The 26613-nt window shown below is 45.0% G+C and overlaps 2 protein-coding genes and 1 non-coding gene across 4 annotated transcripts in view; 1 reads left to right on the top strand and 2 right to left on the bottom strand.

The window, feature by feature from the left end:
* PFKFB1 (6-phosphofructo-2-kinase/fructose-2,6-biphosphatase 1) overlaps positions 1 to 6214 on the top strand; it is a 94834-nt gene extending 88620 nt beyond the window's left edge. For both annotated transcript variants that reach the window (XM_087426932.1, XM_004443224.3), the window contains exons 11-14: positions 1595 to 1724; positions 4351 to 4413; positions 5473 to 5537; positions 5898 to 6214. In XM_087426932.1, coding sequence (XP_087283058.1) covers positions 1595 to 1724; positions 4351 to 4413; positions 5473 to 5537; positions 5898 to 5957 — 318 coding nt within the window. In that variant the 3' untranslated portion in view covers positions 5958 to 6214. The remainder of the gene's footprint in view (positions 1 to 1594; positions 1725 to 4350; positions 4414 to 5472; positions 5538 to 5897) is intronic.
* Positions 6215 to 8055: 1841 nt separating this feature from the next.
* On the bottom strand, positions 8056 to 16264 carry LOC101399967 (trophinin). Its single transcript, XM_087427341.1, is given in 14 exon segments — positions 8056 to 9945; positions 10738 to 10852; positions 11416 to 11478; positions 11893 to 11935; positions 12029 to 12108; positions 12819 to 12910; positions 13437 to 13516; positions 13770 to 13833; positions 13949 to 14053; positions 14717 to 14766; positions 14769 to 15271; positions 15273 to 15521; positions 15523 to 15896; positions 16185 to 16264. Coding segments are annotated over 14 exon segments (3678 nt in total). The 5' UTR covers positions 16230 to 16264; the 3' UTR covers positions 8056 to 8130.
* On the bottom strand, positions 11086 to 11214 carry LOC147911923 (small nucleolar RNA SNORA11). Its single transcript, XR_015550790.1, has one exon. It is a non-coding gene; the product is annotated as a small nucleolar RNA SNORA11 (small nucleolar RNA).
* Positions 16265 to 26613: the final 10349 nt, after the last annotated feature.

The raw sequence follows: 26613 nt of genomic DNA, 5'->3' as shown, positions 1-26613 counted from the left end.
ACTCTAAGGTTGACAGTTGTTTTCTCTCAGCACTTTGGAGATATTACCCCCACTGTCTTCTGGCTTCTAATGTGGCTAAGAAGTCTCCTGTCAGTCTAATTGCTGTTTCTTTTCTCTCTGGCTCTTTTTAAGGTCTTTGTATCTTTATTGCTTTTAAGTTCCACTCTGATATATCTAAATATTCATTTCTTTTCTATCTTGATTGGGATTAGTTGGATTTCCTGAATCTGAGGACTGGGATTATTCATCAATTCTACAAAACTCTCAGACATTATATCTTTATTCCTTTCTCACATTCTGTCTATTATCTTCTTCTGGAAATATAATTAGATGTGTGTTAATCCTGTCTCTATCCTTTAAGTCTCCTAACTTCTTATTATTATTTTCAATCTCTTTGCTGCATTCTGAGTAATTTCTTCAGCTCTATCTTCCTAAATTGTATCTAATCACTATTTCTTAAGTTGTATCTAATCTGCTATTTACTCCATCTATTGAGCTTTCAATTTTAATGAATATGTTTTTCATTTCTAGAAATTCTATTTAGTTCTTTTTCAAATCTACATCATACATTTGATAGCATCTTGTTTTTTCATTATATTTTTGATTCCATGTTTTATTTCTTTAAAAATTTCAAACATATTTATTTTATATTGTGGATCCTTTATCTTAAGTTTTTAGGGTTCTCCTCTTGTTGTTTCTGCTTATTTTCACTTGTGATAGCTTATTTTCCTCGCATGTTATGTGAGCTTCAGTTTGCCAAAAATTTATCTATGAGAATCCCACGCAGCTTGAGTTGAGAGAATTTCTATTTGCTTCTTCCAGACTCTCTTGGGAACTAATGACTTGAAAAAAGTTTTTATTAAACTCTCAGCTTAGCATTTTCTACAACACATAGGTAGTGTAATTCTGAACCATAAACCCACCTGAGTGTAGGCTTGTGGTTATACATTCTTACAAGAGGCTTTTCCTAATTTTTTCCACCAAGAGTCAAGCAGAGACAGATAACATGTTCTTATTGTTTCCCTTTGCCTGTGGATATATTTTCTTTCTAATTTACATTTCTACTGAAGATATATCCCTTTGAGGGTCTCAGATTTATGTGACAGTCTCAGTCTCAACTCCCTATTTTGTGCACACCTAACGCCTTGTCTCCTGTTTCTATGTTTTAAAACCTCAAGCCTCTTGGATACTGTGATTAGCAAATGTCCCCAGGGCAGTTGTGGCTTCTACATCCACAGATCACTCTTTTTATCCAAGTTTTTCTTCATTTTGGAATCTTATATTCATAATGTTCCCTTCATTTTCTTGAAAGGTCAGCAGTGTAGGCATTTATTTTATCTAGCTTTTCTAGGAATTTTTTTAGTGAGAAGTTTTATTATTGTTATTGTTACCTCGTCCACTATATTGATTGCCCCCATTTAATAGATGAGAAACTAAGACCCAAAGAAGGATGTGAGTTGCCTAAGATCATACTACTGGGTCAATAACTGAACTGGCACCAGAACCAAGTTTTCCTAATTCCTAGTCTAGAATTCTCCTCTGGGCAAATGTGCCTCATCTCCCTTTCTTACCCAAGTATTTCTCTCACTTTTAGTCCTATGAGGATCTGGTTCAGCGTCTGGAGCCAGTTATAATGGAGCTCGAACGGCAGGAAAATGTACTGGTGATCTGCCACCAGGCTGTCATGCGGTGCCTCCTGGCCTACTTCCTGGATAAGAGTTCAGGTACCACTGTCCTCTCTGTGCCTGGTGTGAGGAGCTGGATGTGGTTTGAGACCCTGACACCAGCAATTAGTGGTTGATATCTTAGTAGTTGACAGCACAGTATCTAAAACAGTGATTCCTGAGTTCAAGTTCTTGCTCCGTCACATACTAGCTTTGGGAAATTACTTTAACCTCTCTGGCCTCAGTTTCCTCATCTATAAAATGGGGAGAATAGTGATAAAGTTTAAATAATTCAACATGTGTAAAGAGCTTAAAACAGTTCATGACACATAGTATGGGCTATGTAAGTCTTAGGTACTGTTATTAGTATTAGTATTATTCTGAGCTAATGTTTATAAAGCCAACCTTAACAGGCTGCCTCAACCTGAAAAAGCTGAGCCAGTCTCTGAAGCATGCCGTCATCAGATGGTAATGGGACCTTTCATGGCCTCATGATCCTGATTATAGGTTTCTGTCTTTGCCATAAGGATGATTTCCCCAACATAGTGATGTTTTCATTTTAAATTTTTTAAAATGATAATTTCTTTTTAAAAATTATCTAGACATTGTAATTTACAGAGTATCTATATACTGACTACATATGCTGAACCGCGTACTGGGGCAGATGGCCTGGCAAGGGACTGTAGTGTCACCTTCGGGTGTGAGAGTCCATTTCTGATGTGGATGCTGAAGTGTTGGCATCTCTGGGATACTGTGAGGGTGTGTGAGGACAGTGCAAAGTCATATTTGAGGGGTACGATGTCCTGCAGACTTGGATCTTTTCTACGGTGCTAGTTTCAGAAAAAAAAAAAAGTACTTGTAATATGGAGTCATCTAGATTTGGAACCCGGGGAACTCGAGACCTTGACATTGGACAAGTCATCTCCTCTGCCTGGCCCTCAGTCTCCTCACTGTGAAAAGGTGCTGGGGGTTGGGGTGGGGTCCTTGCTGCATTTCTGATACCGGCCACATCTCCACTGCTCACTGCTGTCTTTGAGACTGCAAGGTGGGCCCTGTGCAGATGAGGAAATGGAGGCTCTGAGAGGTGAAGTGACTTGCCCAAGGTCACAGGGCTCAGAGGGGCAGGGAGAGGCATTGATCTCAGGTGCATTCCAGAGGCCCTCCCCTCTCAGATACACGTGGAGTGCGTGGGGGGCACATGCACCTCCCGTTTGCACACGGATTTACCCACATCCTACCCGCTTTCATGCACAGGCCACACCAGCTGCCCACAGCTGCCCTGGGAATAGGGCTGGGCAGGGCTGGGCACACGCTCCTACCCCTGTTACTCAGGTAAGGAAACTGAGGCCCAGAGAGATGATGTGACTAAGAATACAGACCCACAGGACTTCAGAGCTGGGGCGCCCTCAGAGTACATCTAGTCCAGTCCTGTGCTGTGAGAGATGGAAACACTGAGGGCCAGAGAGTAAAAGGCGGGGCCAAGGTCACTCGTCCAGGCGGTGGCTAAGCTGGGACAGAGAGCTCAGGCAAGTCACTTTCCTTCTCCGAGTGTTCGGTCACGTGTGCAGTAAGCAGCAGTAACCCTCACAGAGTATCAGTGAGGATGGAATGAGATAGTGCACCAAAAGCGCTGGGCCCAGGGCCTGACCATGATGATGACAAAGATGAGGAGGAGGAGCAGGATGGATGCCCAGGTTATCGCCAAACCCGATGTCTGGGGAGGCTGGGAGGGTGGTGGCAGGCCCTAAAAGTTTAGGATGAGCCTCAGGGGCAGGGAAGCCGTGAGGGGTGGGGTTCTGGCTCAGCGAAGGGAGATGGGGAGCAGTATGTGCAGCTCGGGTGGGTGTCTGTGGAGAGGGGTGAGAGGTGGGTGTGTCACCCCATGACACTATGAGCCCCTTGAAGGCAGTGGCAGCCGACTGCAGTGGGCAGAGCACACATTTGCCCTCAAAGGGTCCTGGGTTCGAGGCCCAGCTTCCTGGCTGTGTGACTTAGGACAAGTGTCTTCACTCTCCGAGCCTCAGTGTCCTTTTCCATGGAATGGGCCTGACCATCCTCCCCTCCTCCCCTCTCAGAGCTGTCTGGCTAATAACACCTAGGCCCGTACAAGAAATTGTACATGAATATTCAGAACCACTTTATGCATAACAGTCAAGAAGTGGAAACAAGTGAATCGAGGAATGCTTGTCCATCAACAAGTGTGAGAGGAGTCAGAGAGCGCTGGTCTGGGCTGGGGAGAAAGCTGTGGGAGCTGCCAAGGCGCATGCACACCCCTTCCAAGGGCCCTGGAGCATAGTAGGGTCTCAGAAAACACTTGCTGAGACGCAGTGTGGGCCTTTGTGGTGAGGGGCCCCAGGCTGGGGGCGGGAGGGACGATGTCATGTTTGCTCTGTAAGTGAGGATGTAGGCTGCCTCCTAGGCGACCAGCCTAACCCCCTGGGGGACCCACAGTCTGTCCCCAGGGCCCTCCTTCCTCCCTGCTTCCAAGGCCAGCTGGCTCTTCTCTTCCTCCCTGAACACCATGCTCTCAGCACTGCCCCCTGCAGAGTGCAGGGGAGTGGGCCCCTGGTGAGGACCATGGAGAGTGGGGGATGGGCGGGGGAGAGTGCTGCAAGCCTGGAGGCCTGGGGAGGTGGTGCCCTCCCTAGCACCCTGTCTCTGATGGCTGCTTTCTCCTCTTTTCCAGATGAGCTGCCGTATCTCAGGTGCCCTCTGCACACAGTGCTCAAACTCACACCTGTGGCTTATGGTGAGTGCCCCCACCCTCATGTGGGGAAGTAACATACAGCCCATGAGCATGCCTCCATTGCCTACCATTTGTCCAGCAAAGACCTGGAGGAGGTTCTCTGGGTGGGTAGTTGGATGTCCTGGTAGAGTCGGGACTGGTGGTAGCAAGATGAGAATGGGGAAGGACTGGGATGGCCTCTAAATCTGAACCCTGGCCCCAACTTTCTCTGTCTCTACCAGAGCACTGAGCATAGAGTGCCAAGCTTTAGAAGGTGGTATCCCCAAAGGGGACCAGAGGAATAAGTGTAGGTTGGGGCTGGATTGAAGAAAGGGCTCAAAGACCAGCTGGGTAATTTAGACTCCCTCTTGGGGCATTAGTTAGCTATGAAATGTTCATGAGCAGGGAAAAGAGAGACTCAATTCTCTTCTGGGGTGTGGACAGGGCAGACAGTGTACTGAAGCCTGGACTGGGGTATAATCCACAGGGATGGAGCTAAGGGGGCTTCCACAGGGTTTGGGCCTCTTCTGCCAGCCCAGGCCCCACTGATCCCACCCTCCTCTTTCTTCAGGATCCCCAGAACTCCCTTGTGACCTTCCACACCTCTGGTGTTGCCATAACCACATTGTCCTCTAAATAAACTTTACCTGGACCTGATCACTCCAAGGCAGTGGCCCTAGGACTCTTCCATCACTTCAGCACCTAACATAGCCCGGAGCATCCACAAAGCTCCATCGTTACTATATAGATTAGATTGCTGTCTCACAGACCACAAGAGTTGGGGGAGGCCCTAGAGATCATCTCTTCTCATCTCCTTCCCATTCCCAGTTGAGCAACTGAGGCCCAGAGAACTCAGACTATTAGGAGCAGAGCTGGCAGAACACCCTGTTGGCTCCTCTTAGGCCTGGTGTCCTCCCCATACATCACAGAGCTGGTCCAAATTCCCCTCCCTACAGGGCAGTCACAATTGCACACAGTGTGGAGCTAGGGGTGTGGGTTTTGATGGGTGAGGGAGGGAATGACACCTCAGGGGAGACCTGTGCTTACCTTGGGGGCTTAAGGATGGATGGTTTTTCTTCGGAGGCTGCAAAGTGGAGTCCATTTACCTGAACGTGGAGGCCGTAAACACACACCGGGAGAAGCCTGAGGTAGGTGAGGGATTCTGTGATCTAAGGGGGCACATGGTGAAAGCACCCTCCCCCACGGAAAAGCTGTCCCAGTCCCACAGAGCTTGGGTGTTTCGCACCAATAGATAGAATAACCAGCACTCAGAAAAGCAAACCAGAGCCCAGGCGCCAGCGAGGCACCATAGAGACGAGACGCAGGGCTAGAGCAACCCCTGCCAAAAAGGCCTCAGGCTGATTCCCCGGAGACTTGCCTGAGAAAAGGGTCAGGATCCAGGCCTGGCTGAAGGAGGGGAGCCTGGCAGTGAGGGCAAGAGGCAGGGGAGGGGCTGGGGCTCCACAGTACTGTCTCCTTCCTATTAATCTCAGGCTTTCTCCTCTCAGAATGTGGACATCACCCGAGAATCTGAGGAAGCCCTGGACACCGTCCCTGCCCACTACTGAGGCCTTTCCAAGAGGTTAAACTGCCACTGTCCTCACTGTCTTCTACCTTTAAGAGCTGCTATCCTTGCTCTTCTCCTACCCTGAGAAGACTCTAGACTTGGCCACACTGGAAGGGCCCCTCAGCAAATTCAAAACAGGTCTCAATTTCTAGCTACAACCAAGGAGCACTGTCTAGCTCTGTGTCAAACTTTCTTAATTCCTATTCTCTGTTTAATAAAGACTTTTCTTACTGCCTGCTTAATGATTCCTCCATTATCTCCTAGTCTATCAGCCCTCTTCCTCCTCATTGTTCTTCCATCCCTAGCCAGCTTGGATTCTATGTTCCATCTCTTTAGCCATTCTCTACATACCTACTATGGGCAGGTATCAGTGACCCAGTGGTGAAGAGACACTCATATACTCACTGCCTTTGTTCCTTTGCCCTTCCATCACAACCACCCAGCAAGACCCAAACCTTAGATAATCCACATCACCTTTTTTGTTGGGATCTACTACAGGGTTGCTGATCACTGCTTGGAGCAAATTTACATTTATCTGCTTCCACAGCCACCCTTAAATCCTGTTCAAAGTCAGGGTCACTCTATATTCTCTGGCATCCTATCCCATCCCACCTTCTCAGGGATGGGGTACTTCAGTCAATTCCTGACTATTCCATATCTATCTCCTATCCTCTATTAGTTTTTGCCCCCACAGTCTATGTAACATGCTCAGGTGTCTCTCTCCTATCCCAAGAAAACACTTCCTTGTTCCCGTGTCAACCTCTGGTTACCTCCCTCTCTATCCCTCCATTCTTACACAAATGTCTCAAAATGAATCTATACTTACTGTCCAGAACCCTCCCTTTGCCGTCTGTTTGAGGCTTTCCCCTTCCATATCTTTGCTTTAGCTATTATTCCCTTGCCTGCCATGCTTCCCCTAGGTCTCCATCCCACTGTAAGTCATACTTGCCTTTTTAGCCTAAAACTTGAGCCCACCTTCCCCAGAGAGCTATGCTGATCTCTAGCTCTTCTATGAACCCAAAATGTCACTCACAACAACCCAAGCATATTAAAAGATAGAAAAAACTCTAATTCATTTGGAAAAAATTTTTTTTAATTTTTTGTTTATTGTAGTAACATTGGTTTATAACATTGTATAAATTTCAGATGTACACCATTATACTTCTATTTCTGCATAGATTACATCATGTTCACCACCCAAATACTAATTACAACCCATTACCACACACATGTGCCGAATTATCCCTTTCGCCCTCCTCCCTCCCCCCTTCCCCTCTGGTAACCACCAATCCAATCTCTGTCTCTATGTGTTTGTTTCTTGTTATTATCTACTACTTAATGAAGGAAATCATACGGTATTTGACCTTCTCCCTCTGACTTATTTCACTTCGCATAATACCCTCAATGTCCATCCATGTTGTCACAAATGGCTGGATTTCGTCATTTCTTATGGCTGAGTAGTATTCCATTGTGTATATATACCACATCTTATTTATCCATTCGTCCCTTGATGGGCACTTCGGTTGCTTCCAAGTCTTGGCTATTGTGAATAACACTGCAATGAACACAGGGGTGCATGTATCTTTACGCATTGGTGTTTTCAAGTTCTTTGGATAAATACCCAGCAGTGGAATAGCTGGATCATATAGTAGTTCTATCCTTGATTTTTTGAGGAATCTTTGTGGAGAGAAGGGAACTCTCATACACTGCTGGTGGGAGTGCAAACTGGTGCAGCCACTATGGAAAACAGTGTGGAGATTCCTCATTTGGAAAATTTAATGTAACTCTGATACCAAAATACAACAGCACACAAAAAGCAAACAATAAAGCCGGATTGGGAAACAGATTTTTCATAGAGTGTCACTCTGAGCTGATTGGTAGTATGTGCTTAGACTGCTATGTGGACAAAGATTCCAAGTATGTACCTTGGATCCGTGGAAAGGACTGCTGCAATTCATTAGCAGTATCTGTGAACATGGGAAATAAACTTGAAAACAAAACGCCAAACAGGAACACGTTTTAGCACCAAATATACTGTTTTCTCAGACTTCCTTCATTGATCTCATTTCCCCACCCTGCCCTCCCGCCTTGGGGTTTCTTATAACATCTCCCAGATCTTATACCCATCCCCATGGGCCTTGGCTGTGGAAATGTTGTAATTATCTGAAACCTCACTAGCCATAGGAGAAGCTACAGGCACCACGGCTGGTGGCTCCACCACCAAAGCCAGCACCATTGCTCAGTCCACTGCCAAAACCAGCACCACTGCTTGGTCCACCGCTGAAGCCAGCACTGATGCTCTGTCCACTACTGTAGCCAACAATAGAACTGGGTCCACCATTGAAGCTGGTGCTGGTGCTAGGTTCACCAGTAAAGCCAGTGCTGGTGTTGGAACCACTGCCAAAGCCAATGATGGTACTCAGTCCTCCATCAAAGCTGGTGTTAGGCATACCACCAAAGCCATCACTGATGCTGAGGCCACCACTAAAGCCAGCATGGGTGCCAAGTGTGCTGCCAAAACCAGCATTGGTGCCCAGTCCACCACCAAAGCCATTGCTGGAGATCAGTCCACCACCAAAGCCAGCACTGATGCTTAGTCTGCCACCAAATCCAGCATCGGTGCTTAACCCATTGCCAAAGCTGAAACCAGCACTGGTGCTGGGTCCATCACCCAAACTGGCACTGGTAGCACCACTAAAGCAGGTGCTGGTGCTAGGAGGGCCACCAAAGCATAGCTTAGTGTTAGACATACTGCCAAAGCAGAGGCTGGTGCTGGGAGCTCCACCAAAGCCAATGCTGGTGCTGGGAGCACTGCCAAAGTCAGTAGGGGTGCTAAGTGCCCCAGTGAAGTCAGCGCTGGTGCTGAACACACTGGCAAAGCCAGAGTTGGTGCTGGGTGCACCACTGAAACTGGCGCTAGTGCTGACAGCACCGCTAAAACCAGAACTGGTGTTGAGTGCACCACTGAAGCCAACACTGGTGCTGAGTGTACCACCAAAGCTGGCACTAGTTCTGGGAGAGCCACCAAAGCAGATGCTGGTGCTTAGTGTACCGCCAAAGTCAGTGCTGGTGCTGGAAGAGCCACCGATGGAGACACTGGTGCTGAGTACACCATCAAAACCAATGCTGGTGCTAGGAGAGCCACCAAAGCAGATATTGGTACTGAGTATGCCACCAAAGCTGGGAGAGCCACCAAAGCAGACACTAGTGCTGAGTGTGCCACCAAAGCCAATGCTGGTGCTAAGTGTACCACTAAAGACTGCACTGGTGCTGGGTGCACCGCCAAAGCTGGTGCTGGTAATGAGTGCACCACTGAAGCCAGCAGTGGTGCTGAGTGTGCCTCCAAAGCCACAGCTGGTTTCACTACTGAAACTGGTACTAGTATTAAGTGGACCACTGAAACTAGAGTTGACCCCACCACTGAAGCTGTCACTGGAACAGGGTATGCCACCAAAGCTAATGCTGGCTTCACTGCTGAAACTAGAGCTGGTGCCGGCTGTACCACTGAAACTAGTGCTAGGGCTGGGTGTGCCACCAAAACAAATGCTCGCTGTGCTGCTGAAGCTGGCACTGCTGCTGGGTTTGCCACCAAAGCTAATGCCAGCTCTGCCACCAAAGCCACCACTGGGGCTGGGTGCACCACTGAAGCTAATACTAGCACCATCACTGAAGCTATCCCTGGTACTAGCTCCTCTGCTGAAGTTGATGTTGGTGCTGGCATCTGCATTTTCTTATGCTCTGGCCTCAGTTTCAAATGAAAATCTGCTCCAGGCCTGAGCATCATCAGCTAACTCTTCCCTTGGTAGGCAATCGATATCCATGTCATCCCAATTCCAGGGCCTAGCCACAGCTTCCTCTCCAATCCCCATTTGGGCTCTTGCCTCAGCCCTGGCCTCAGCCTCAGCCACAGCCACAGCTGCAGCCTGGACTTCCATCTCCACTGCCTCCTGATACTGAGCAGCCCAGTCCTTGGGGTCCTTCTTCTGCACCTGAAATGAAAATGATAATCATTAAAAGGAAAATAACATTTGTAATTACGTATTAAGTACCTACTATGGACTTTGTATAAAACTAATAGCAGTATTTTTTTCAATTCTTAGTTATTGGGGCTCTATCATGGGTCAGTCCTGAGATCCAGTTTCAGCTCTGAAAACTTAGGTGCTGTGTGACCTTGAACAAGTTACTTAAGCTCACTAAGCCTAAGTGTTTTCATCTGTAATATGGAAAACAAGGGAGTAAGTATGTTATGGATTGAATGCTTGTGTCCCTCTGAAATTCATATGTTGAAGCACTAGCCCTCAATGTGACTGTATTTGGAGTTAGGGCCTTTATGGAGGTAAAATTAAATGAGGTCATAATGGTGGGGCCCTGATCCAATAGGATTAGTGTCCTTATGAAAAGAAGCTCTCTCTCCACCATGTGAGGACAGAATAAGAAGGCATCGTATGCAAGCCAGGAAGAGAGGCTGCACCACAAACTGACCCTGCTGGACCTTAATCTGGGACTTCCAGCCCCCAGGACTATGAGAAAATAAATTTCTATTGTTTACGCCACCCAGTCTATGGTATTTTGTTATGGCAATCTGAGCAGACTAAGTATAAAGAATGAATGAAACAACGTAAACTTTATGTCCAGCAGGATTCTGGAACATAAATGAAGTCCCATATGTTTATATATGAAGTGCAGGCTGCTCTGTACCTGACCATCCCAGCACATAGCCTGCCCCAGCCAGGGGCATCCCGTATCCTTAATATGCCAAGTCAGGGCAGCTCTCCAATTACCTTGCATGCAAACTTCAGGACTTTCATCTTGCTAGTCTCATGGTAGGAGCGCAAGCCCCAGAAGAACTCATATTCAGGTGGTCTGCTGTTGGGGACCCTCTTGTACTCCACGTACCTTGGAGAAAGGAAATGAAACTTGCTTCCAACCAAGCAAACCCGTTGTCTAACCACTGGGCACCAGGTGGCAACCTCCTCCAAACAAATATTAAACTCAGCTCCTGGAGAAAGATTTCCCAGATCTTCTTTCCCCAGACTCACTCCCAAACACAGTTCATGGTCTTGGCCTCCAATACTGAACAATTCCCCACTGCCCTGTGCAAAGAAGTCACTTGGTGCCACAGGGAAGGCGTGTATAGAGCATGATGTCACAGGAAGGCCAAAGTGTCCTGCCACCTGTGAGGAGTAAACCCAAGTTTCTATTGGGTGTGTTGTAAACAGAGGAACCATTCTTCAGGCACCCTGCTCTGAGCACACCCCATAGCAAGGGCCTTGTGTTTGGTCTGGTCCAGCCCTGGAATGGTCCACCCATGGGAACTGTGAACAAGGCTCAGTTCTAGGGCACAGGATGCCCATACCTCTAAAGCTAGTATAAGAAAAGGGCTGAGTAAGCACTTTCTAAACCAGCCCAGCACACCCAGAACACTTCAGTGCCTGACAAAGCCCCAAAACACCACTTACTTCTCCTTCACAAACTCGTCTGTGATGAGCTTCCTCACTTCCACAAAGAGCGAGTGCCTCACCCTGAAAATGGGAAAAATAACCCATGAACAAAAGTCAGAACTTCCCAGATGAGGGCAGAGGCATTCCCCAACATGAAAGAGACCTCTCTAGCATATGAGGCCATCTCAACGAAGCCAAGAAAGTAGTGAACACATGAACTGCCTCAATGGACAGTTGAGGCCAGAAGGTTCTTGGTCAGGGATGCCCTGAAGGTCTATCTTATATCTCAGCTTAGAACAGACAGAGTACATAGGTGAGACAGGGAGCAGAGAGTTCAGGACCACTTCCCCATCCACCTAGTCAGAACCCTGGGCCCTCTACCCAGTCCAGCAACCCCGGCCACTCCACCAGACCAACAGGCTGATGCAATCCTGGGACCATCCTCTCTTGCCAAAGGACAACATGGACAGCAAGCGCTGAGAGAGCCAATCATACCCAGGGCGCAGCCCCAACTTGCACAGCACTTTCCAGATGACAGCTGCAAGGGGAGGCAAGAGGAGACAGGGACAGAAAATGAACACGTGGAATTCAGACCATGGCCATGCATTCAGCTGCAGGCCCAGCCACTCACCCTCATTGGCCTTGTTACCATTCATAAAAATGACACTCAGAATCACCATGAGAAGACCTAGTTTGGGTATGTCCTTAGTCCTAGGAGAATAATAGGACACAAAGAAGGTTTATGTCCAGTAGCTATCTGCAAAAAATACAGCAGCCAGCTCACCAAGCTAGCCCCTCCAGATTCCTCACATATGGGAGAATTCTGCCCAGTCTATGCTTCAAGCTCTATGTGACCCTGGGCAAGGCACTTAGACTCTTGAGCCTCAGCCTCCTATTCAGTAAAATGGGAAAACCACATCTTTTGCCCCCCAGGTTGCTGAGAGAATGGAAGAATTCTCTCAACCTGGTACAACTCAGGCACTCAGTCAATGTGAGTCCCTTCTTTCTCTCCCAGATTCCTCAGCTCTGAGAGAATTCTAGGCACAGCCCCACTGATGCTCCTGCCCTTTAAGCACCATGATCCACCCACACCAAGAAGCCCTCCCTTGAGAATCACTCTACCAAGGCTAGCAGGAAGAGACAAACAACAACAGGTCTGCTTTCCTGGGAAACTTCTGGAGAAACGGAAAACCTGACAGTAGGAATGCCCCACCCCAAGTTTCTACGCCCTTCAGTCAATCATAATCAGGTACCACTGCTGTGTGCAGGGCTCCAACTACATGCAGGAGCTGCAACAGGAGCTTTGTAGGCCCTGTCTTTCCTGGAACTCTAAGGGGATGTGGGGAGAGAGGACAAGGATGGCGTAGTACCACGGGCAAGAGCAGAAGCCTCCCTCCCACGCCAGCCCTTTCCCAGCTTACGTTCCTAGTATGCCTGCGGAGGATTCCTGAGTGGTGATGAGAATATACAAGCTACTTTGCTTATCAGTTTCCTTCAGATTGACTGGAAACATCTGCCAAGTAAAAGAATAGGCTGTGAGATCACAAAATTCAGCCTAGGCATCAATGAGCTTCCTGAGCATCCCATAGTTCCCCATATACCTAGGGATTTGTGTGTGTGTGTGAAATCCTTGAGATAATGCACGTAAAGCACTTAGCTAAGTGGCCAGCACACAGCAAACAGGTAACAAAAGTACTATTGTTATCAACATCATCTTTGTGATTAGTGGGAATCTAGAGAGACATAGAATGGGGAATGGAAGGGAGGAGTGAGCATCTGAAATACATTACAGGACTTATCCAGCAGCAGACAAAAGCCAGGACTAAGCTGGGTGGCTTGGGTCCAAGCTGTGCTTTTACCATTCACTTGCTGTGTGACCCCGGGCTAGTCTGTGCCCCTCCCTGGGTCGCTATCTGCCCATCAGTGCAGCGATGGGGCTGAATCAGCAAGTCTCTGTGGTCCCCCCAGAAAGGACATGTACACCTTTGTTCAATTCAAGGCTTCTCAATTGCGCCCATACCCTAGGGCTGCCTCTTCACCTTCTCCAAAGCGTAGCTTGCTCAATCAATGATCTCTGGGAAATATTCATCATATTCTTGGATGACATCCTTCAGAATGTCTGCAGGAAGGGAGAGGTGGGAGCATCTGGGCCGAGCAGGGGCCACAGAGCTGCAGCCCTTTTTCCAGCCCTGTGGGGTCAGTACAGTCTGAGTCCTGAACAGTGTTAATGGGAGGTGCCAGCCATGGCAGAGTGTGAGGAGGGCAGGGGAGGACATGAGAGAGAATAAGGAGGCCATAAAGATAAATGGTTACCCCCAGGGCATGGGGGACAAAGGAATGAACCTCAAGGAAGATGGTTGGTATGACTCTACCTGAGCGCTTGATGGGGATCTTTGTCTGGTCCTTAACCAACAGGTATTTCACCAACTTATTTGCATAAGAGAAGAGGAATACATGGGGAAATCTCAATATGACTTCAGAAAACTTGAAAGGATGACAGAGAAGATGGCAGGTGAAGAAGAGAAGAGACTGGGCAGCCCTGGATTCTTATCCTGTCTTGCAAAATGGCCACATCTTGGGGTGGCAGAGGTCTCCAGCCCTATAGGATCCTCCTGTAATTACTGCCACCTCTCTCATCCCCACTCAGATGCTTGGACTGCATCATCAGAAGGAGGGAAGGTCCAGAGTCACCAGATGAAAGAGATGGCTCTGTCTCCTTACCCTGCCTCCTTCTGAAAGTAAGTCCCCTAAACCCTCCCTGTGTGGAGGTACCAATGGCTACCTTGAGCCCTAGACTTGTCTTTCACTGTCTTCTAGGCAGGAGTTTCATTTCCCTACCAGGACAGAAGAAACCCAAGGGCAGGGCCTGGGGTTCCTTCTCTTCTTTTGGCCACCACTGACTCTGCTAGCTGTATCCCTTGGACAAGTCACTTCACCTCTCTGGAACTCAGTTTTCTTATCTGTAAAACTGGTACCTATGATCTCTAGCTGGTAAGAGTTACTTTCAAAACATAAAGACATAACCTGTGTGACTGTACCCAACACAAAGCCTGGCTCATGGTAACTACTATGTAAATATAAGTTGAATTATATCCAGGTTGTAGCTAAGTGTGTGGATGTCTTATTTCCCCATCCATTTGTGAACTGCCAGGGAGTGCTACATCACGTTCTTCTCAGCATCTGTTACAGCCTATCTGAACATAGGGACTGGCTCAGAGTAAAAAGCCTCAGTAAACTTTTATAGGACAAATGAACAAACTAGGAGGATAGGAATGGAAAAGAAGTGCAAAGTTAAGGATGGTGATGTCAGAGATCTCACTTTGTGGTTCCTTTTACCCCAGGTCCTGGTTGTGGGCTCCAGACTCAACTAGCCAGGTAGTCATCTGCCAGGGCCTGGACAGAAGCAGCAACCTGAGTCTCAAGGGCACGTATGTTGGTCTGAGAGATGGCCATCTTGACCTGGGCCCCTTGGTCAACAATTTGAGTCTGGCTTTCAGTTGCTTGGCCCTTAGTGGAAGCCTTCCAAGCCCTGGACCCTCTCCTGACCCAGAGGGTGGCTGCTAGGGCTTGGTTTGTGACCATTTGAGTGGTAGGTGGGGCCTCAGAGATCTCATAGGCAGAATTTGGGCTCTTATTGGCAGCCTTCTTGCCCTTGAGTCTTTTGGGCCGGATAGCTACTGCTGAGGCCTCAATCTGCCTGGTAGCTGTCTCAGTGGCATTTGGGGCCTCTAGCAGCTCAGTGACAGTCTTTGCACCCTTAACAACTGCTTTCTTGACTTTGGAGGCTTTCTTAGTTTGTATGGAGGCTGCTGTGGCCGGGGTATTGGCTAGCTCATTGGTAATTTGGCCTTGAGAAGTAGCTGTGTGGGTTGATTAGAGCCAGTGAGATCTCAGTGGCACTAGCTATGTCCTTATAGGCAACCTTCTTAACCTTGGAAGCTTTCTTAGGCTTGGTGGAGGCTATGAAGGCCTGGGAATTAGCTGACTCACTAGCAACTGGAGCTTGGATACTATGTAGGATGACTGGTAGGTTTAGGGCCTGCAAGGGTGACTTGATTTGTGTAGTGACACTCTCACTGCCAGCTGGAGATTGGGAGCCTTGGGCTGCCTTACCAGTAACTCTATGTCTTTTTGGCTTTCTTAGACTGAGCAGCAACCGAAGAAGCCTGAGTATTGGCTGTCTCAGTGGTAGCTGAAGTCTGGTTGATCTGGGGGATGATCGGCAGTTTTAAAGCCTGTAAAGTTATTTTAGGCTTATTGGTGGTAATCGCATTGGCAGATGGAACTGGAGAGGCAGTAGGTATGGCCTTAGTAATAGCCTTAATAGGGTCTTTCTTGGTCTTGCTTTTCTTTGGCCAGTTGGCAACTGGTGGGTCCGTGGCCAGGGGGTCCCTGGTTGCCACCGAGAGGGTATGCATCAGCAAGACACTGTCCTCTTCTGCAGTTTCAGCCTGTACATTCGAAGGGAAGTGAAGCCCCAGGCTCCCAGGCGGAACACACTTAGGATTATGATCTGCTGAGCCATTTGACCTCCCTACAGCCCACCCTTTTCAGAAAGCCTCCCCTTCCTCTGAGCAGTGATTGATAGAAGGGGAGGGTGAGGGAAGAGGTAGGGGGCAGGAGATAGAGTCAGGCAGATTTTCCTCTCCTCCTCCTCCACGATGCAGGGGAAAATTGAGACAGGTTATGCAGGGAACTACCCAACTACAGAGTGGTAGGCGGCTCGAGAGTAGTAAGTGAACTCAGGACAGGGTAGATGGCCTGGCAAGAATGCAGAGAGGCCTCACCTGGAACCGGGGCATCCTACAACCGTAGTCATTTCTCCTATCCATTTTTCCGGGAGGCCAGGTAACAGCTAAGCCTGAGAGGAAGGGGCCTGAGGTGGGGGAGAATGATAGGGAAGAGGAGATTCATCAGACCTCCTGCCTATCCTGAAGAGGGGGGATCTCATCTAACCGTGGGCCTCAAACTCTTTAACTACTGGGTTCTCACACCTAGAAACCCAGACAATCTGGTTTCCAAACTCTAGCTTCTTTCCCCTCCAAGAAACCACAAGTCAGTTGTAGGACCCTGCCCCTTTACCCTACACACGCCCCCAACAGCAACTTGATAGTGCACATGGGCACCAACGTTGGGGTTGAGCGGGGGTGGGCGGCCATCTCAGGCACTCAGCGCGCATGCACTTTGGTGGACCGCACAGTCTGACCACCTCAATCCCACATACGAACTCTGCTCTCAAAACAGCAGAACATCCTGTCCCCACCCCTGACCCACTCTAACTGCATCACATCTTGGTCTAACCCTTCCCCCAACACCGGGCCCCTCCCTCCACTCTGCGGTACCTCTTCGCACCGCCCCTTCCCCAACACCGCCCACTTCTCTGCAGTACAGCCACGCACTGCTCCTTACACATACGCCCCCTCCCTCCGCTTTGCAGTAAGTCCCTGCACCGCCCCTTCCCCAACACCGCTCCCCCACTTCCACGTCTGCAAGTGACCGGTCCCGCCCTTTCTGCAACATGGATACCCCACCCACAAATCCAATGGTATTACGCTTTTGTGTATTCCTTGTTCCCGAACCCTACCTGGTTCTGTCCCTTCCCTTTTCAAACCGGAATCAAACGGGTCTTAGCCCCTCTTTTCTCCAGTCTGAGCCAGGACATTTCAGCTGTTCAAAAGGGATTCTGCCCCTTTCCTTCTCCGGGTCCTGATCCCTACTTTCTGTGGCCCAAACCGGGTCCTGACGGAGTCCTGCCATCGCCTATCTCCCGCTGGAGCTCTATCCTACTCCTTTCTTTCTAGCGCCTGAATTTCTCGATCTCTGCTTTCTGGAGTTCCAACCAGGTCTACATCCTTCCTTTCTGCGGCCCGAACCGAGTCCAGTTCTCTCACTTTTGTGGTCTGAAGGGGATTCTGCCCCATCTTTTCTCCCCAGCGAACGGGGTCCAGGCACCTCTAAACTCGACCACTTCCATGTGCTTAGCTCCCAAAACCCTAGCAGGTTTTCTTCAAACCTTAGGGGCCTGTGGAGTCAAGCACGTTGAAGCTGCAGCCCGGGGTCCCCCACAGGGTCTTCTCTAAAGCTGGGCACCTTAGGTCACCTCGTCCTCCCAATTCGAGAAGGCTTCCGCTCTCTTCAAACCTTTCCTTAGGTCTGAGTCTGTCCGCTCCCCCTCCCCGGCCGGAAGTGGTCCTGCCCCTTTCCGCCTACAGAAGGGTCTCCTTCCCTGCCTGTCAACCTCCTCCCTAGCTTCCTACTTCCAACTTTCCATTCTCCTCAATGTGGTCTCTTTTCTGCTTACTACCCCTTATTGAGCAATCACTCTTCTATTCTCCATTTGATTTTTCTATCCGCCACCCTATATCCCCATTCCTATCTGATTCCTCTGTTCCCTGGAGGAGGACTGTGCTTCTCTGAGCTCCCAGGCCAACTCTTCCTACTGCCCCCTCTATGCAAACACTAATTACATAGTGTGTTGTTGCAGTGTATTTCTGGGTCTGTCTCCCCAGCAGCTGCTCAGGGGGCAGGGGACTAGGTTATGTTCATTTCTGTTTCTCAATTATGACCAGATTAAGACATTTGGAGGCTCTAAACACTAAAAGATAGGGTGCCCCCAAGTCATATGTAATTCAGAATAAAAACAGTGAATGTAAGAAAGTCTACTAAAGGTTTTTATTTATCCCCTGGTGACTATATTGATGCTTTTAAAGAATATCAACTTATCTGAAAAATTTTATTGGGGTCATGTTTCTCCTTTACTGGTGCACTAAGCAAGTATTTAGACTCTGTCTTGTGAAATGGAGCACTGGTCCCCAGTGCAGAAAACAGTCCTCCTCAAGCATTCATTTATTCACTCAATCATTAATTATTTGTTGAGCACACAGCTGTGCCAAGGCCCTTGCTGGATGTTGGGCAAAGAAAGAGAAGTAAGATGGGATGCCTGTCCTCAAAGAACTCACATCTATTCTTAAGTTCTAAGATGTTCTTAAGTACTCCTACGAAGGAGGAACTAGTACTATCATCATTTCACAGTTGACAAAATTAATGCCCAAGAGGTGAAGTGCCTTGTGTAAAGGTACATAGCCAGTAAGTGACGGAACCAGGATATAAACCCACATCTGGTTGATTCCAAAGCCTGACACTCACTGTGCCAGGTCTGATTCTTGGCTCTACTGATGGGAAGAGAAAAGAATCCCACATTGGCCCTGTACTCTACATTCTCTTCCCCTCCTTTCTCTTGCCCATCCCAACACCCTATCTATCTGCCCCCTTCCCTCCCTCTCTCCAAGTCTTCTCTTCTCTTTCTCCCATTTCCTCTTTCCCTTCATGTACTTTCTCTTTCTCTAATTCACTGATGAAGAGTTTCCCAATGGTTTTCCATGTGCCAAAATCCATGCTAGGCATTGGAGGTGCAAAAATGGGTGAGAGTCACACCCTGTCCTTGAAGAGTTCTCCATCTGGCTGGGATGCGTAAGAATACCTTATGTCACCTAGGAATCCCAGAGCAGGGTGCTGAGAGGGCTCATAGAGGAAATCACCAACTGGAAGGCAGTGAAAGCTTCCAGATAGGGTATGTTTGAGCTGGGTCCTATGGGAGGAGTAGGACATTGGCAGAAGAGAAGAGGAGAAGGAACAGTTCTCGTGGAGGACTGCAGGCTCTGGGGAGCCTCTGCTGAGTGTAGGGGCACATGGGACAGTGGTGGATGGGTCTCTGCTCTAATGAGCCTGCTTCCCATCTGCTCCACTCCAGTCCATTCTCACAGAGGCCCTCAGAGTTATATTTCAAAGCACAAAGCTGACCATTCCTATAGCCTCCAAGGTCCCCTTGGCCTGCAGGTTTAAATCCAAGCTCCTTAGCCTGTCATTCAAGGCCCTCCATGACCAGCCCTTGCCAATTTCTCAGGCCTCAGTCACAGTGGATGACTCATCATCCCCTAAGCATGTTCTGCCTTCTGCCAATGCTGTACCTTTGTTCAAGCTGTTCCTCTACCTGGGGTGTCTTTGTTCCCCACTTCCATCCCCCCTTCCTGATTGTAAAAGGCCTGCCTTCCTAAAAGGACCTGTTCAAGTGCTGCTTTCTCCAAGAAACCATCTCAGATCTCTCCAAGTTTAATTAGTCTTTCCTTCCCCCTTACTCCTTTGCATGGCTCTGTCAGTGCACTTAACAAACTGAGTGGGAGCTCTCTGTTTACAGGTTTACTCTCAGTCCTACCTGCTGTATTGTGAGCTCCTTGGGGCTCCATCACACATAGCTAGTTCATCTCCAACATGCCACAACTCTTCCTGCTTCACAGAGTAGGCATTGGTATGAAATACTACATTATCTCTTCTACTTTTCTTCTTCTGCTATTTATTCCCTCTCTCCTCCATTTATTTCATTTTTCTCCCATTGTCATTTTTTGAGTTTCTGCATTAAACCATGCCTAAATCCAGTGCTATCCTTGAACTTTCCTAATACATTATACAAGCCCCCCTCCCCGTTTAAGTCAGTTGGGGTTGGATTTTCTCTTATATGCATCCAAAAGCATATCTATACAGAAGTTGGTACCACGTTGTTACAGGTAGAGACTGCAGCAGATGAAACATGTTAGAAAATTATAAAGTAGAGGGTATATTGGCTACATTTATGGATCCTCAAAAAAGTTTCTATGAAAAAGGAATAGGCTGAGTTTGAGGCTGGCCAGAATGAAAACCAGTTAGCATATAATTAAGGAAATTCAACCTAATGTAAGATACCACTTTTCTCTATCAAATTACTAAAAAAAACTAAAAATCTAAAAAAATGCAATATTGATAACGCATAGTGTTGGGGAGAGTATTAGAATATAGGCACAATCATTCAGTATTTGTGGGGGTACACATTTGTCCCACTACATTATCTAGTAAAATTAAAGATGAACATAACCTATAATCCAAAGTTCCACTACTAGGTAGTATCCAAGAGCAACATGAATTCCTAAGGATCCATGAAAATGAATGTTTATTGCCACATTGTTTGTAATAGATGAGAATTAGAAGATTACCCCAAATTAAAAAAAAAGAAACAGGCAACTTGATAAGTAAATTGTGGCATATTCATTCAATGGGATACTATACAACAGTTAAAATATGTATCAAAATGGATATTTACCTACTGATATGTTATGTAGCATACCACTGATATGAAGTTTGAAAACATGCAAAACTGCACTATACATTATTTATGGATACATACATATATAGTAATAGTATAAAATATGCACAGGGAGGGAAATGGCAATGGGATTTGGAAAAAGGTATACAAGTATCTTTAACTCTATCTAAAATATTATATGTATTTAAAACATATATAAATCAAGCACAGCTTGGTAGACATTGAGCTGGTAGAAACTGGTAGCCAGGGATCTTTCTCATTAGTTGGTGTCCATACCATACAAGTTGTTAAGTATTTTGAATATCATCTCTGGAAACAAACCTTATAAAATGTTAGGATTTGATAGGTATGGATAGTGTGTTAACAAGTATTTGTTATATTATAATCTGTACATTAATGCATCTTAAATATTTTACAATAAAGCCTAAATTTAAAAGACTTGATGATCTGAGTACATGGAGAGATAAATCGCATTTATGGATAAGATGATTTAACACTATAAAAATTTCAATATCTCCCAAATTTATCTATAAATTGAGTGCCATCTCAGCTAAAAACCCAGCAAGAATTTTCTGAAGGGGAAACTAGACAAACTAATTCTAAGATATGTAGAGAGAGATGTCATCATCATGGTGGCATGAGAGGATCCCTTTGTCTCTCATATTCAACCTACAGGGAGTAAAACATCCATAACCCAACAAAAGCTACATTGCTCCAACACATCAGAGGTCCACAAATAGGTACATTACAGAAGTGGGTGAATTGGAGCATATAGAGGAGGTGAAACGGGAAAAGCAGAGGCGGTACCCTGGATCCTGGACCCCTAGCTGCTGTAGCTGAGCCAGCAACCCCGAACCCCAGAGAACATGGTAAACAAACAGCCAAGGCATGTATGTGCTCCAGCCATCCAGTTTGGTGGCACCTGCTGCTATGAGGAGCAGAGCAGCAGCAGAGGCAATGCTCCATGATCCTGGGGCCCTGGCCAAGGCTCAGAGCCCAATAGCAGCAGTGCAGGCATGCATTTGACTCTAACATCCCAACTGCAGCAGTGCCTAAGGCCACAAGCTAACAACAAACAGCAGAGGCAGTGCCCCCATGAACCTGGCTCCCTCCTCACCCTCACCCCCACCCTCCCCCACCACAGCAGTGGAGTTTCTGACCCAGGTGATCACAGATATGACAAAGGTGGTGGCCATCCCTGTAGCCCTGGCAGTGCAGCCAGTGACTGCAACAACACTGGCAACGGTGAGGCATCAGTGACCCTCAGAGGCACAGGTGGTGACAACAAGAGTACCTACCAGGACACCCTGAATAGAGGCAGTGGAGGATGGAGCATGCTTATCCTCGAATATAGCCAGAGGCAGCTCAGGTAAGAGAAATCAAAACATAGCACTATAGCACCACCTACTAAAAAACAAATGAAAGACCTCCAATCTCCAATTGGTTGAAAAGTATGAATCAAAACAAGCAAAGCTATAACTCAACAAGAAAAGTATTTGCTACAACAAATGTGCCAGCAGAGGAATAACACAGCAGCACCATGAAAAGCCACAGTACCACGGCATCACAAAAAGAAAATAACAGTTCTCCAGAAACCAATGATAAAGTCATGGAAGACTGTGATCTAACTGATAAAGAATTCAAAATAGCTGTCATGAAGAAGCTCAGTGAACTACAAGAAAACTCAGAAAGGCAGTTCATTGAGCTCAGGAACAAAACCAATGAACAGAAGTAGTATATTACCAAAGAGACTGAAACTCTAAAAAGAACCAAAAAGAAACTCAGGAACTGAAGAACTCAATAAATGAGAGGAAGAATGCCATAAAAATCATTGGAAATATAACAGACCATATAGAAGAGAGAATTAGCCAGCTCAAAGATATAAAACTAGAAATGATGCAGGTAGAAGAGGAGAGAGAACTAAGATTTTAAAAAAATGTAAAAATTCTATAAGAATTATCTGACTCTGTTAGAAAGGGCAACATAAGCATAATGGGTATCCCAGAAGGAGAAGAGAGAAAGAAGGGAATAGAGAGATTAAAGAAATAATAGCTGAGAACTTCCCAAACCTGGGGAAGGAACTGGATATACAAGTTCAAGAAGCTAATAGAAGACCCAATTATCGCAATACAAAAAGACCTTCTATAAGAGATATGATAAACAAACTGTCAAAAGTCAATGACAAAGAATATTAAAGGTGTTTGGGGGAAAAAAGCAATAACCTACAAGGGAACCCCCATTAGGCTATCAGCAGATTTCTCAGCAGAAACTCTACAGGCCAGGAGAGAGTGGAATGATATATTCAAAATATTGAGAGATAAAAACTGTCAGCCAAGAAAACTCTATATCAAGCAAAGTTATCTTTCAGATATGAAAGAGGAATAAAGGATTTCCTAGACAAACAAAAACCGAGGGAGTTCATGGCCACTAGACTAGCCTTACAAAAAATGTTGAAAGGAGCTCTTCTATGTGAAACAAAAAGGCAACGGTACACAAAGCTTTGAGAAAGGTGATAAATAGACAGACAGAATCAGAAAATTGCAACTCTATATCAGAATAAGTTAGTAAACACTTAATTATAACATAAAGGCTAAAGGGGAAGGAAGCATTAAAAATAACTATAACGACCTCAGTTTGCTAATGAACTCATAATACAAAAAGGGATAATTTGTAACAACAAAAACACAGAAGGGGAAGAGGAAAAGGCAAATGAAGATAAGACGCCATCTGCAGAAAAAGGACTATCTTATCTATGACACCTTTTATACAAACCCCATGGTAACCACAAAACAAAAATTCAGAGCAGAGACAAAAAACATTAAAAAAAAGAGGAAACTGCGAAAAACACCACAGAAATCTCCAAACTGAAATGGCAGACAGAAACACAAGGAGAAATAAACAATGGAAATGTACAGCAACCAGAAAACAAAAGATAAAATGGCAGTATTAAGTCCTCACTTGTGAATAATCACCATAAATATAAATAGATTGAATTCAGCAATCAAAAGTCACAGAGTGGCTGGCTGGATTAAAAAACAAGACCCAACAACATGCTGTCCCCAGGAGACCCATCTCAGCGCCAAAGACAAACATAAGCTCAAAGTTAAGGGATAGAAGATGATCCTCCAAGCACACAGCAACCAAAAAAAGTGGGTATAGTCATTCTTATATCAGACAAAACAGACTTCAAACCAAAAAATGATCACAAGAGACAAGGATGGACATTGTATAGTGATAAAGGGGATAATCAACCAAGAAGACATAACATTTAGTAATATATATGCACCTAACACAGGCGCATCAAAATATATAAAGCAATTATTAACACACCTAAAGGGAGAGATTGACAGCAACACAATAATAATAGGGGACTTTAATACCCCAATTACATAAATGGATAGATCATCCAGATGGAAAGTGAACAAGGAAACATTTCCCTTAAATGAAACATTAGACCAGATAGACTTAATAGTACATATATATATACGACATTCCATCCAAAAGTAGCAGAATACACATTCTTCTCAAGGGCACATAAACATTTTCAAAGGTAGACCATATGTTGGAAAACAAGACAAGTCTCAATAAATTTAAACAGATTGATATCATATCAAGCATTTCTGACCACAATGGCATGAAACTAGAGATCAACTACAAGAAGAAAGCTGGAAAAGTCACCAATATGTGGAGACTGAACAACACGCTGCTGAACATGTATTGGATCAATGAAGAAATCAAAGGAAAAATAAAAAAAATACCTAGAGACAAATGGAAATGGAAACACGACATACCAAAACTTATGAGATACAGCAAAAGTGCTACAAAGAGGGAAGTTTATAACAATACAAGCCTACCTCAAGAAACAAGAAAAATCTCAAATAAACAAAATAATACCACACCTAAAGGAACTAGAAAAATAAGAACAAAGCCCAAAGTCAGTGGAAGGAAGTAAATAATAAAAATCAGAGCAGAAATAAATAAAATAGAGACTAAAAAGACAATAGGAAAGATCAATGAAACAAAGAGCTGATTCTTTGAGAAGATAAACAACATTGACAAACTCTTAGCCAAACTCACTAAGAAAAAAAAAGAGAGAAGGCTCAAATAAACAAAATCAGAAATGAAAGAGGTTAAATTACAATGGATAATACAGAAATACAAAAGATTATAAGAGGATACTTTGAAAAGCTATACGCCAACAAATTGGATAACCTAGAAAAAATGGATAAGTTCTTAGAATCATACAACCTCCAAAAACTGAATCAAGAAGAAATAGAGAATCTGAATAGACTGATCACTAGTAAGGAGACTGAAACAATAATCAAAAACCTCCCCCAAAACAAAATCCCAGGACAAGGTGGCTTCCCTGGTGAATTCTATCAAATACTCAAAAAAGATTTAATACCTATACTTCTCAAACTCTTCCAAAAAGTTAAAGAGAAGAGATTCTTCCTAACTTATTTTATGAGGCCAACATTACCATGATACCAAAACCAGAGAAGGACAGCACAATAAAAGACAATTATAGGCCAATATTGCTGATGAATGCACATGCAAAAATTCTCAACAAAATATTAGCAAATTGAATACAACAGTACATTAACAGGATCATACACCGTGATCAAGAGGGATTTATTTGAGTGATGCAAGGATGGTTCAATATCCACAAATCAACTAACATGATACACCACATTAACAAAATGAAGAATAAAAATCACCTGATCATCTCAGTAGATGCAGAGAAAGCATTTGACAAGATTCAGCATCTGTTTATGATAAAAAATTTCAATAAAATGGGTATAAAAGGAAAGTACCTCAACATAATAAAGACCATCACATTTTTGCAGATGACATGATTTTATATATTTAAAACCCTAAAGAATCCACCAAAAATCTATTAGAAATAATAAACGAATATGGTAAAGTTGCAGGGTACAAAATCAATGTTAAAAATCAGTTGCATTTCTATACTCTAACAATGAACTAGGGGAAAGAGAAATCAAGAATAAAATTCCTTTTACAATTGCAATAAAAAGAATAAAATACCTAGGAATAAATTTAACCAAGGAGGTGAAAGACCTATACACTGAAAACTATAGGACATTGTTGAAAGAAATTGAAGAAGATACCAAGAAATGGAAAGATGTTCCATGCTCACAGATTGGAGGAATTAGCGTAGTTAAATGTCCATATTACCTAAAGCAATTTACAGATTCAATGCAATCCTTATGAAAATCCCAATCACATTTTTCACAGAAATAAAAAGAATCCTAAAATTTATATGGAACAACAAAAGACCCTGAATAGCCAAAACAATGCTGAGAAAAAAGGTCAAATCTGGAGGTATCACACTCCCTGATTTCAAAATATACTACCAAGTTGTAGTAATCAAAACATCATGGTACTTGCAAAAAGACAGACACAAACATCAATGGAACAGAATTGACAGCTCAGAAATAAACCTACACATTTATGGATAGCTAATTTTTGACAATGGAGTCAAGAACATGCAATAGAGAAAGAAAAATCTCTTCAATAAATGGTGTTGGGGAAACCAGGACAGCCACATGTAAAAGAATGAAAGTAAACCACTGTCTTATACCATACACAAAAATTAACTCAAACTGGGATAAAGACTTTAATATAAGACCTGATACCATAAAACTCCTGGAAGAAAACATAGGCAATATGGTCTTTTGACATTGGTCTTAGTAATATCTTTTTGAATACATCTCCTCAGGCACGGGAAAAAAAGAAAAAATAAACAAATGGGACTATATCAAACTAGAAAGCTTCTGCATAGCAAAAGAAACCATCAGCAAAATGAAAAGATAACCTACTGTTTAGAAGAAGATATTTGCAAATAATATATATAATAAGCCAAATATATATATATATATAATATATATAATATAGCCAAACTATACAAAGAACTCATACAACTCAACAACAAAAAACAAACAACCTGATTAAAAAATGGACAGAATCTGAACAGACATTTTTCCAAAGAAGATATACAAATGGCCAATAGGCACATGAATAGATATTCAATATCACTAATTATTAGGGAAATTCAAATCAAA

This window comes from Ceratotherium simum, chromosome X (assembly GCF_057802395.1).
Source record: "Ceratotherium simum simum isolate JZ-2026a chromosome X, ASM5780239v1, whole genome shotgun sequence".
In the NCBI taxonomy this organism is placed as follows: domain Eukaryota; kingdom Metazoa; phylum Chordata; class Mammalia; order Perissodactyla; family Rhinocerotidae; genus Ceratotherium; species Ceratotherium simum.
The sequence above is the reverse complement of the archived record's forward strand: the minus strand, read 5'-3'. Positions and strand labels throughout refer to the sequence as shown.